The sequence below is a fragment of the Lycorma delicatula genome, chromosome 8 (genome assembly GCF_047948215.1).
Source record: "Lycorma delicatula isolate Av1 chromosome 8, ASM4794821v1, whole genome shotgun sequence".
In the NCBI taxonomy this organism is placed as follows: Eukaryota; Metazoa; Arthropoda; class Insecta; order Hemiptera; family Fulgoridae; genus Lycorma; species Lycorma delicatula.
In genome coordinates this window covers 125,327,872-125,340,703 of record NC_134462.1, presented here as the reverse complement: position 1 = coordinate 125,340,703, position 12,832 = coordinate 125,327,872, and the positions used below count along the sequence as shown (strand labels likewise).

The 12,832-nt window shown below is 27.5% G+C and overlaps 1 protein-coding gene across 7 annotated transcripts in view; it reads right to left on the bottom strand.

Annotated features, from left to right (window-relative positions):
• Positions 1–227: 227 nt before the first annotated feature.
• The window catches only part of Cyp305a1 (Cytochrome P450 305a1), an 82,206-nt gene continuing 69,601 nt past the window's right edge, over positions 228–12,832 (bottom strand). For all 7 annotated transcript variants that reach the window (XM_075372502.1, XM_075372506.1, XM_075372501.1 and 4 more), the window contains exons 6-11: positions 10,523–10,804; positions 9,038–9,149; positions 6,387–6,567; positions 4,875–4,992; positions 1,697–1,835; positions 228–737 (exon numbers count right to left, since the gene is read on the bottom strand). In XM_075372502.1, coding sequence (XP_075228617.1) covers positions 544–737; positions 1,697–1,835; positions 4,875–4,992; positions 6,387–6,567; positions 9,038–9,149; positions 10,523–10,804 — 1,026 coding nt within the window. In that variant the 3' untranslated portion in view covers positions 228–543. The remainder of the gene's footprint in view (positions 738–1,696; positions 1,836–4,874; positions 4,993–6,386; positions 6,568–9,037; positions 9,150–10,522; positions 10,805–12,832) is intronic.

Genomic DNA, 12,832 nt, shown 5'->3' with positions numbered 1-12,832 from the left:
ACAAAACGGGAATAATATCCAAATATTGCTTAACATTAATGAGTCTAAGGCCTCTTGTGGTATAAAGTATTTATGAGATGTATCTCTAAAAAGAACTTTACTATTTTTGTTATACTATTAAACCATTGTTTTTACTCTAAAGAAAATTCTTGAAATTAAAAAAAAAAATAATTTCAGAGTTTTTTAGATTTGTTTTATATTATTTATTTTAAATAAATAAAAATAACTTTTCATACATTACATTTGCATGAACACTGAAAACATAGTGGATTTACTTATATAATGTTTACCTATTATTTACTTATATAACTGAATTTTATTAACAAACACATTATTCATACTTATTTACTTTATGTTAAATCAATATAAATAACAAAAATGATATAACTTATTAACTGAGAGAATAAGGAAAGAAAACTATATAATTAATAGTGATTTCTGGAACTGGTCCTCCAATCCTAAATACTGGTACTAAATATAATCAGCGATTAATTTTTTTATATATAATAAAAAGCCATACAGTTTTTTTGTATTTGATTCATGTTATGATTTACTCTGAAAACGTTTTTTAATCAGCATACTGTGTGGTTTTGGTGATAGTGTTATTCCAGGAATAGGTTCTAATGTTGGTAATGGTTTTCCTGGTACTGGCAATAATTCATAATGTTTCAATAAACCTACAAAAACTAGAAATATATATTTTATGGCCAGTGTTTCACCTAAACATCTTCTTTTTCCTGTAAATAAAACATATTACATGGTTAATTATATATTTTATTAAAATTCAGTGATGCAGTCAAGACACAAGGCTACTAAAACGTAGTTTGCTGATTAGCAATTATAATGTCTCAAGGTAAGCATTTCAAAATGTTGCCATTAATTTTTTTATTAATATGAGCACTCATATTAGCCTGTAGGATCACAGGCTGACTAATAAGGTCATAAGATAATCTTTTGCTAAATTATATTTTTCCTAGAATGTTTAATTTAGTTTTTATAAAAAAAAGTTTTTCTTATTAATAAAACAAAAATTCATATTATATAATTGATATATCCAAAATGAATCAGTCTATAATCAGGACATATTAAAAAGGTCAGCCTAAAATCATTAGTATCAATAACATTTTTTTAATGCACCTTTAAAATCCATAAATAACTGTATAAAAAATATTTTCTATTAATATTCTAGTAGTGGTAGAATGTTTATAAATAAAAAAATAAGCCTGAGAGTTACGTGATACTATTCAAAATAAATGGCTGACACAGTTATAAGTATATTTTCTTTAAAATTAACGAAATAGTTGATCTTTCATATTTGAGTTGCATTTTCTTGTGCCTTTTTATTCTATGATAATAATCAACTGCATTTAGATTACTGTTACATAAAATCTTATGCATATTACTTAGAGCATTTAAGAGAATAACAATGTTTATTAATAGTGATATAATTTTTTTCTTGATCAATTGCCATATGTTTAAAAATGAATTAAATTAAAACCTTTCGTTAACTTTATTGCATTCAACGATTCCTGGAAAATGAACAGGAATGATCCTTGAAATGTATGTTAGATAGTAAAAAATAAATGGGGTCAGGTTTTGAATTTGAAACCTTCTAGATGAAAGGTTTCACTTTCTCTTTATATGAAATTATTATTGATATTTTACTAACTAGTATAGTATATTGAGAATAGATTACCATATCCAAATAAGTATAGTCTGTCTGGAGAAAACTTTCCCTCTGCGTCTAAAAATCTTTCAGGACGAAATGCATCAGGATCTTTAAATTTTTCACAACTGTGATGAAATTCATTTAGATTTATAAGTATAGTTGTTCCCTGTAAGCAAATTTTATAATTAAGTTGATTTCTTGAATTTTCATTTATTCTGAAGAAATTAATTTATACTTCTATTTTAATCTAAATCATTCTTTTACTTTATTACTGACCTTTTTTGTTGTCTACAAAGTGAATATAATTTATAAGTATTGTTGTTGTAAACCATTTTTTAAAATTATTTGGGGTTGAAGATCTCTTAAGTTAATTTTTAAATGAGGATAAAATAAAACTATAGAATGTTGTGGGGTCCATTTATTTATTATTTTAGTTAGTACTGTTAGTTTTTTAAATGTTTGTTTTTGTAAATTGTGAAATTGTATAAAAGGATAAGTAAAGTTAATGATTGTAGCACAATTAACAATATATTTTATCAGCTGTGTTCTTTTTTATATTCTTAAAATGATCATCAGTATGTTACTTAGTGTCAAGAAATCACTCTTAGTGATTTTGGTAAAATGGAGAGAAAAAAGAACTTTGTTCATCGAAAAATTGTACATTTTTTAAAACAGCATCTAACCAAAAAGGATGCAGATTCAGTTCTTGATAAGTCTTCAGTGTCATTTAAAACCATTCATACACAGATTGCAGAATTGGAAAATTATTGAATCAATCTATTTAGACAAACACTGAAGTGGATGCCCAATGAGGTGATATTTAAAAAAAAAAAATTCTTTGGTTATCATCTGTAAATCAGTTTGGGCTGTTGTATGGACTGTTGCAGATTGAATGTCACATAAATAACAGATTGTACACATCTCAACTGATCATTTGCACAGCATTCTACTCAAATATTAGCTACATTCATCGGAACCATGTTTGCTTGCATTCAACAAAATACTGTTAAATGGATTTTTCATCCTAGAATTTAGAGCATTTCAAGGAAATTTTGAGCTGATTTGTAATTTAACGATGAAACTTGGGTCATAATGAAAGCGAAGTTGGTGCTCTCTTCTAAAGATTCATGCCATTGGGTTTTGAAATGAAAGGCATAATTTTCATTATTATCTTTAAAGGAATAACAATCAACAGTGAGTATTACAACAATTTTTTTTTAAATTTCTGATTGCTGAAAGTTATAGCCCAGACCACAATTTGACAAAAAAACATTTTTTGCATGAAAACAGTAAGACTTAGCAGTTGCATTAACAAATTAGCCAAATTCTGGTTTAAATTCTTCTGCATTCTTCGTAGACCTCAGATTTGTCTTCCTACAATTTTCTATTTCCATGCTAAGGAAATTTTGTGTAATAAAGCTAAACTGATGGACAGTGAAGTGAAATTCTATGAATAGCTTTCTTGAAGTGGTATACAAATTGGGACTTCACATCACATTGGCAGTGTTCAAGAGATGGGAGTTTCAATGTTTATCCCACCTTCTGGGAACCGTTGTTGAGCACAGTCCACATAGCTTTTGTATGGTGTAGAGCGGGCTCCATCCTGTTGGTCCTCCATATTTTCAATCTACAGAAACACAAAGTTCTCTAACATGTTCAGATATATTATACTCATAATACTATGCTCATAGAAAAAAAATGGCCCAAAAATTTGATTATGCATGATGATACCACACCAAACATTTACTTTCAGAGAGAGTTGCACATGAATTCTACCAATTCCTTTCAAAACACCAATTTTCAAAAACTGTTCACATCACTTGTGTTTGTTTTTGTTATTTTGAAAATTTCTATTATGAGATTCACAAGTAATTTCTTCATTCAACAGTCAACTGATTTTGTTTAAGTCTGTGGTCTGTGCAATAACAACTTGGTCTATGCAACAGTCCGAAGGAGCTGCTATTTAAAATAGTGTGTGCAAACTAAAATTTAATTGTTTTCACTTCAAGATTACTCATAAAACACTATTGAGTGGTGCAAAATAAAAGCTATATTCATTCTTTAAACACCAGAATTTTTTTTTGGTCGCCCAGTGTTAGACAATGCTTTAATCACTATTTTCATTGCTAATATTATTACTACTATCGCTTCCATCTCAACTTTTATAACAAGATTCTCAACTTCAACAGGTCTTTGGAATTGGTGATGGATCAATTTCTTTGAGATATTATTTGAGACAATATTTTCTCTAATTATCTATAGTAATGCTTTCAGAATATGATTTGCATACTTCCATTAAGTCAACTGTCTGCAATGAAACATTATTATGCTAAAAATAATACTGACATACAGTAAGCTAATATGATTTTCAAACTTGTTTTATTACAGTGATTAGCAAGTATCATCTCTAACATGGATTATTATTATGTCATCTTTCAAAATTAGAATTGACACACTTTCTTGTTCACGACATCGGCGTGTTTTTGATTGGCAGTGTGAACATCTTGTTAATAAATACAAGTCTTCTTTCTTTTAGAAATACAGGTTTACCTGTATTTCTAAATACAGGTCTTCTTTCAGCACGATATTCAGCAATTGATTTTAAATAAAGCTTTTATATGCTTTGTTAAATTTTTCAGAACTGATTTATTATTATGAAATAATTTCCCCTTAAAACCAGTTTATATAATCTAGTACCTAAGCTACTTGGTAGTAAAAAATAGCTGCCAGAAGCATTGGATTGTAGCATATGTTCAAGAAGTTTTTTTTTTAAATGGGTGATTCAGTTTTTAAAACATAATGAGCATTTAAATTGCATTTTACCCTCAATATTATTATGGGTACAAAATTTTAGAGCCACTGATTCTATCTGGATTGAAAAGGTACTACCTGAGGAGTCAGAACAGTTAACACATGAGAGCTTTAAGACTGTTAGAGAGGTGGTGGAGAATAACCCTTGTTGTTTCCCAGTGAGACATGCAGTGCTGAAAACAATTTGGATCAATTTGTAAGGGGAATTCTGCATTTGGATCTCAACTTTCATTTACACAAAATGATGTTTGTGCAACAGTTAAAGGCAAGTGATTGGGAAAAAACTTTTGCCCAAAAGTAGTCTAGTTTTTGTGTTTTTTCTTTTTATTAAATTACAACTGTTTTTTATCATTTTATCTGTTAATATAACTACAAAACTATATTGTACTTTTACCTTTGGAATGAGATAACCATCGATATAAGTATCTTCAGTTACTCGTCTAGGTCCAGCAATTGGTACTACATGTTGAAATCTTTGTGATTCCCAAAGAAATGCTTCTGTGTAGGGAAATCTGTATTTAACACAATTAAAAATATTTTTAATAAAAAAAATAATAAATTCATTATTTAATTATACATTTTTATTCAATTAATTTTTCTTAGTAGTCAGTGAAAACAAAAATCTATTAATTTTTTATTTATTTGTGTTACTTAATTGGATTAAACAGTGGGAATAATGGTAATGATATTTTAATACAAACAATTTTAATTCATTGTACCAAGGGTCCTACAAGAATTAAAAACACAATTGTTCTGGAGTTAAAACAGTTGATTTAATCAATGTGACATTTTTTGAACTTTTCAACATAATCCAGCGATATTTCTGAATATGTTTATCTCATTTCTGAATCAGCTTATTTATGTCTGCTTCCAAGAAATCTTTGTCTTGTCAAACTGATGTAATATATCAACTTTCTTAAAACTCATCTTGCGCTTTTGTTTTACAGTATTTGAGCTAGTCAGTGATAGTGTTGTGAACTGTACCAATATTTGCTTGTAATTTTTTAACTGTAATCCATTGATTTTTTTTGGATGAGAGAATCTATGCGAATTTCAAACGCTGAAGTTGAAACTTCAATTGGACATTAATCGGTGCTCATCTGTCACTGACGAGTTTTTAAATTTCTCTATCCATTTGTAAAAATTTCTGCAGTTCATACAACTTTGCCTGTATAGTTTGGTCATGTAGAGTAAACGGATCACTGAACTTTGTTAAAACTAATTCACAAACTTTAAGAGGACTTGCCATTGTAAATTGAGATTTTAAGGTTATAAACAACAAAAAAGTCATCATCAGGTTTAGAATGGTAACCAGCTTAATGTTCTGAAAGTGTCATAACCCTCCTTTAGATAATATTTTGCCTCCACAGCTATTTGTGTCTTCAATTATTATGATAAATATATAAATATTTTGTTTCTAATAATGTGTGATTAAAATCTATGTAACTAAAACTTCTATGAGATACAAAGTTGTTGGTTTAGGAAAAAAACAAAATCTGTATAAAACATGAAACTATATATATTATTTCATTGACAGAATAAAATGGATTGGTTATCTGGCTCAGTGATCATAAAAATGTTGTTGTGATTTGAAGTCATTAGATTGACATTAACTGCAACATCTAATCTCACTGTGTCAGTACTCAGGGATAACGGATACAGTTATTAACTCCCAGTTTTGTTAAATTTCAATGTTTAATCAGTGCAGTGATGTTATGTCATAAGTAATCATAGTATTGTATAGCACTTTATTAACAAAATCATACTTGATTTTGTATATATATTATATGTGTTATTGCTATTGTATCTCCTTGCTGTTTTTTTAATCTGATTATTAATTTTTCAACTGAATCATATTTTTTACATTTTAATAATAAAATTTACTTAAATACTTTGTGCTTTATACTTTGATTTTGTAAAAAAAGCAGGTAGTTTTCCATTTGGTAATTCTTGATCAATCTCTTCATGGATTCGCTGTTGAATTTCTGGATGTAACATAGCATTGAGCAATGCAAAACTAAGTGTATTTCTTGTTGTTTGTGAACCGGCAATAAAAAAGTCCAGACACACCATTATAAGTTGGTCATCTGAAATGAGAACAAACCAGTCCCTGTAAAATCCTGTGTAAATATTTGTTTCATCAGTAATATTGTTGTAACAAATTTAAAGTTTTTTTCAGCTAAATAAAGAGTTAATATTAATAGTAGTGTAGACTATATAGTAAAAGAGAAATATATTATTATATTAAAAAAATATATAATTTAATATATTAAATATATATTATAATTACCAGAAATTTACAATAGAACTTAAAAATCAATGTACTGCAGAGACTCCATAATTCATTTTTCATTAATAATCAGAACCATATATTGGTGATGAAAAAATATGACAAATTGCAGGATACATGAATGTAACATATATTTATGTAATATTATTTGTATTTTTTTAAACATGTTCAGACGTTTAAAAAAATACAAATGTTAATAATAGAACTTTATAAAATTACGTGTAAGAAAGTTATTTGTAACATTATAGAGGAAAATCAGTTGTTGCTTAATATTTTACATTGAAGAACACAAAACACTAGTTTCCTTTAAAAAGTGGTAATATGTTCCAAGTACAATAAGTAGCACAGACAAACAAAGATCAAAGAGGAGATATTTTGCTAGTTTGCCATAGCAAAGTAAAATAACAGACTACTCTTAAAGAAAATAATAGATTGTTTTAAAAATAATTTTAAAAAATGAAAAGCAAAACATTATGATTTTTTAAAACAATCTATTATTTTCTTTTAGAGTAGTCTGTTCTTTTACTTTTCTATGGCAAACTAGCAAAATGTTTCTTTATACTATTGATGTCAATCACTTCAGCTTCTTATCTCATACAACCTACTACATTTCTAAGCACTGATCTACTTTACTGTCACATGAAATCATTTCTTAGTTAATATAATCAATCAATAATGATTAACATCAATTTCTTTCATGTATATGTCTTTGTTTTGAATGTAAGCACCAATCTCTTTTTCAGTTCTATTCATTCTATTAAATTTTTTATAGGTTTTCAGTTCCAGATATATTATTATATAATGTAATTATGACATGAAGAAGTTGTTTTCAATAAATATGGCAGTTTTACAGGATTATTTATTAAATCTTGTGTATATAGGTTGTAAGAAATTACATATAAAAACTAAAACCAAATTAAATAGACCGTTTCATTTTTATCAGATATTCTATCAGAAGAGCTATTTTCAACTGGATAAAGTCATACCTTATTAATCATTTTTTGATATAAATACACTTGTAAAATGTAGGTCCTCATGTCAAGATGTAGAATGCCAAATGCCGCAGGAAGTATCCTTGATCCCATGCTTTTCTTATTGTTCATTAATGACCTACCTTAAGCTCTTTAATCATTCATTGTTACGTACAGTGTTACACATGATAAACTGTATCATTTACCAGATAAAAAATTGTAAGATAATTAACTTCAAATAAATATCTCCATACGTGAAGATAATTATTCAGAAAGACAAAAAGTTCAGAAAATTATTCACAGTTGGATTATAACCATCTATCTGTCTTTAAATACGGATAAAACCATTGCACTACACTTCTCAGGTAGACGTAACATTGGTGCTCACACGGATAGACTTCAATTCAGTTTAATTTATTCAGGTACTTAAGAAGTCATCCATTAATGTAAACGACAGTATTTCTGTTGCCTATAATGCAAATGTTTATGGATACTTTATTAGATATGACAAGTTCTCTTGGAATGATTAAACTGATTACGTTAACAACAAAATCAAACTGTATTGTTTTGCTTTGAACTGCCTTAATAAAACGCTAAACTTTTCATCATCATTAAAGATTTATTATGGTTATGTATATTCCCGTCTGAAATGTAATGTCTTCATGATAAAATAATGGGCTTTCAGATGCCCATAACCATTGCTTGGTGCCCTTAAGCATGAATTATGTTTACAAATACTTAGAAAATTGTTAAATTAATGTAAGAATGTTAACTTAATATTATCGCTTACATTTATGAATGTCCAGTATTTTTTTTTTTTAAATAGTTGTTTTTAAAAATATTATTCTTTTCTCTTATCTGTAGAATAATATACCTACCAATTCCTGATGTGATCTATATAATGTATTTTTCTATAACATTTAGAATAAAAGAGTTATTTATTTATGTCTGAGTATTGTTACACACTCACACAAGTTAAAAATTATAAAAGGTGATGAATTAGAGTTTTTACTGTAGTAATTTAATTTTACTGTTATAAAAGTTGTTTTTTTCTGATAACTCAAAGGATAGTTAATTCAATAGAGATGTGTTTAATGTTCCAAAATATGTGGTGTCATAGTTAATGTGTTTATTATTCAGTAAAATGTTAAATAAATTATTACCAGTTCTCCATGAATACTAACTGAACTGCATACAGTTCAGTTGGTCTTTCCAGTTTGGTTTTGTTGGTCTTTATATGTTTGATAGAACTAGTTTTATTCATACAATGGTTTTATAAATGAAATAAATTCATACCTGTAAATGTTGTTGGTGAGCCATTAGAAATATTCATTTGATGAAGGAATGCATCGATAAAGTCTCTTGTTTTGTTTTCCTGAAGTGTTCTTTTGTGTTCTTCTATAGAATCCTTAAGTAAAATTTATATAAGATTAGTTAGTGTTAAGCTGATTAGAAGTAATTAAGATTAATATTATAAAAATTATAATTGTTTTTTAAATAATTACTAATGGTATTTATATATATATATTTTTTTAATAAAGTACTTTTACCTTAATATCAAGCGGATTTGAATCTCAGCAATGATAGTATCAAATTCAATATGAAGACAATAGAGTGCTAATTAAGTGTAACTAAGCAAAGAAATAATCAGGAATTGATAATTACTGTTACTGTTTATTTTATTTACATATTGTATAAATTTTAGTGGGAAACCAATCCTAACAAAAAAAGAATAAAGATTGAAATTTTTCTAAAAAAAAAATAAGGAAATATGGTTCTTACTGCATCTTACTCTGCCTAAACAGATCACTCTTTCTTAATAATAATTATAATAATGAATAGTCCAAAATTTAATAAACATAATTTATGAACCACCAAATTAATTATGAGATAATAGATTATATTTGTTGGTAACATTAATAAAATAACTGGTATAGTAAATTTTACAAATATTTATTTTACAGTTCTCGTAACTATGATTAGAGCAGGTTTTATTAATGATGATTATTATGACTAAACAATTTTTAATTAAAAAAAGGTTATTTTTCTTTTAATAACTTAATAATTAACAAAATAATAAGTTACATCATTAATAACTTATAAGTTAAGTTACTTGTTTGTAACTAAAGAATATTAAAAAAAAAATTGAATAATTTTCTAAGAAAAATTTTGTTGTTTCTGTTTTAGAGGTACACTAATCCTAGTTTTTGTAAAAAAAAGAAATTAATGTGAAAATGACGTACCGTGTTACAAGCGTTATAAATAAATTAATATTTTTTTACAATGAAGTTTAATGCTGTGATTTCTACTGAACTATTTACAATTAAAAATTGTAAATAGATTTGGTGCAGTTACATAATTAAAGAAGTTTACAGATTAAAGAACAAAGGAAAGTCAATAAAGCTCAATCTTACTGAATCATTTCTGAGTTTATTGCTATATTAAAGGGTAATTAATTTTGAAGTAATTATTATTTTTAAACATTGCAAATTTATAAATGTTGTTTTTTTAGCATACAGTTCTATGTTTGGTGCACAGTATTTAATGCTATTCAATTATTCTGTTGAATATTGTTTTTATTTATTGTAAACAACATAAATAGCAAATAATTTTTCCCTTAAAAATGTAAAAAAAAAAAACAATGTACATCTATGTTAAATTAAATGAGCTATTGAGAGAACCTTGAAAGCAAAGTATGCATGTAATTATCCACTGGCTAAATATAACATTAAAATTATATCATTGGATATAAATTTAAAACAAATAAACAGTTTTACTTACCGATAGTAGTTTAGATAATTGAATATTCATATCTTTAATAAGATTAAATCCTGTGTAATCTGGGGCTATGTGGCGAAGCCAAGGCATTTGGCTTAAGACACCTCCAGCCATATCAAATGCTTTAGCACGTTCATCCATCAAATGAAGTAAAGCGGCTAAACGAGGATCATCCAATTTAAAACGTGAGCCAGCTGTAAGTGCCCAAAGGACATTAAGTGCACTAGGTGCTAAAAGTTTTGACCATTCAATTTCACCTCCATCTCCCACTTTTTTAACAAGTTCCTAAAAGATTTTTAAAAATGGTACGTAAATAATATTGTAATATTAGTATAGTGATAATTATTGTAATATAAACAAATGGTCTTGTAAATACATCTGAATATTTAAATTACTTTATTGTCTAACGTAGTAATTTAGGGGTGAAAGAAGGTCACATAACTTCATGGAGACATTTTTAATGATTTTCAATAACAGAAAAAGTGAGAAATGTTAGTTAATACCTTTTGTGTTGAAAATTAAAAATTGCATCTTTTATCGTTACTTATCAGTTGTTTTGAAGAAATAATTATTCTGGAATCAGGGTGATGTTTAAGCTTATAAATGGAAGTTAAGAATATTGTAAAATAAAATAAGTATTTTTAAAAAACGTTTTGCTCCTCCACCAACAAAATCACCCAACTATCAGCCCGATGATAGTAACCCACCCTAAAAATTATTTCCTAATAAGGAATGGTGCTTAACTGAATGACGAACCCTTTTTTTCGCTTTTCCTTGATCAATTTTTTCATTAAAAAAAAAAATTTTTACACAAGTGATAATCAATTTTTGACACCTAATAATGCGATTCTGAGACGCCGCCCACCAGGGCAACCCATCCCAGAGGGCCTAGCTGCGAAGGACATGCCTATGGCACACCTCTGCAGCTAGTAGTATGACTAAAAGTTTATTATTTAAACTTTTAATACCTTTTCAGAGTTTAAATAAACCCAAAAGTTTTGAAAAATTCAAAAAAATCAATATTTTTAAACTTTTATCGGTTTCTCCACTCCCAATGTCTAGGAAGTCATTAAAAAAAGATTTTGTTGAAAAATAATGCAATAAATAAAAATATGATCTTTTTGAATTTTGTGAAAGAGGGGAATTTTGGGGCAAATTAAAAAAAAATTCAGGCATGTTCTAAGCTTAATATTAAGTGGGGGGTTATGTTTGGAAACTTTCTGAGAAAATTGACCCCCCCCCCCCTATTTTAAGACATATGTTTTATGAATGTTTTTGATTATTTACAAAAGTAGAATATGTTATGAAAGTCCCGGAAAAACTTTATATATATATATATATATATATATATATAAGTTATGCGCACGTGGATGAGTGAGTGAGTGAGAGAGAGAGAGAGAGAGAAAGAGTGTGTGAGTGTGGTGTGTGTGTGTGCAGTTTATTTTTTGCACATTTCATAACAGGTGGGTTATAAATTTATTGCAGCACAAAATCTGCATCCCATGACAATACTTGAGATACAAAAGGCACCAATCACCATTGCCTTCTCTTAAAAGTAATGATGTTCATTACACGGATAGTTCTGTGGACAACAGAGAGAAAGTGTGACTTGTTGTATGGGTGAATGTCTCTGGTATTTCAGTAAGGTTGGTGTACTGATATTACAATGTATTCTATTTGGTGAAAAAATAAACAAGGAAACACTTCAATCACCTATCACCAAACAAGTCTGACATAATATGCTTCTTGAAATTTATTATTTCATTTCTACAAACTTGTGATTCATATAAGGTCACCTGTAACTCCTATGATTATGTCAGGAATAAGATCACTATTTCATGAATGAAGTAATTCTCCAGCAATTACTTGGAAGGATCAAGTGAAACCTTGATCAGGGCAGCTTTACAAGTGCATAGCACGTTTTGATTAGGACAGCATTACTGAAATTTATAATAATTATATGATAATATTTGTATAATATTATAAAGAAGTGGTTACACAGTTCATACTAATACCTAAAATTAATAATGATGAAATCAGTAATATAGATAATAAATCAATAGATATATTTGTTACAGAATAAAATAGTTTTAAAATCATTAGTTGCTAAATGTTTGAGTAAATACATATTTAACTATACTTTTAGTCATAAACAATAATATTCATATCAGTTGCAGCTACTTACAAAAAGAAGCTTCTTATTCTACTCACATGTAGGGCAGATCATTTTACCTGAATTTACTGATTTACTTCTTTCTAGCAAAGAAGTAAACATATTTCAATTTCTTTCTGTCTCTTTTTACTAATAGTAAA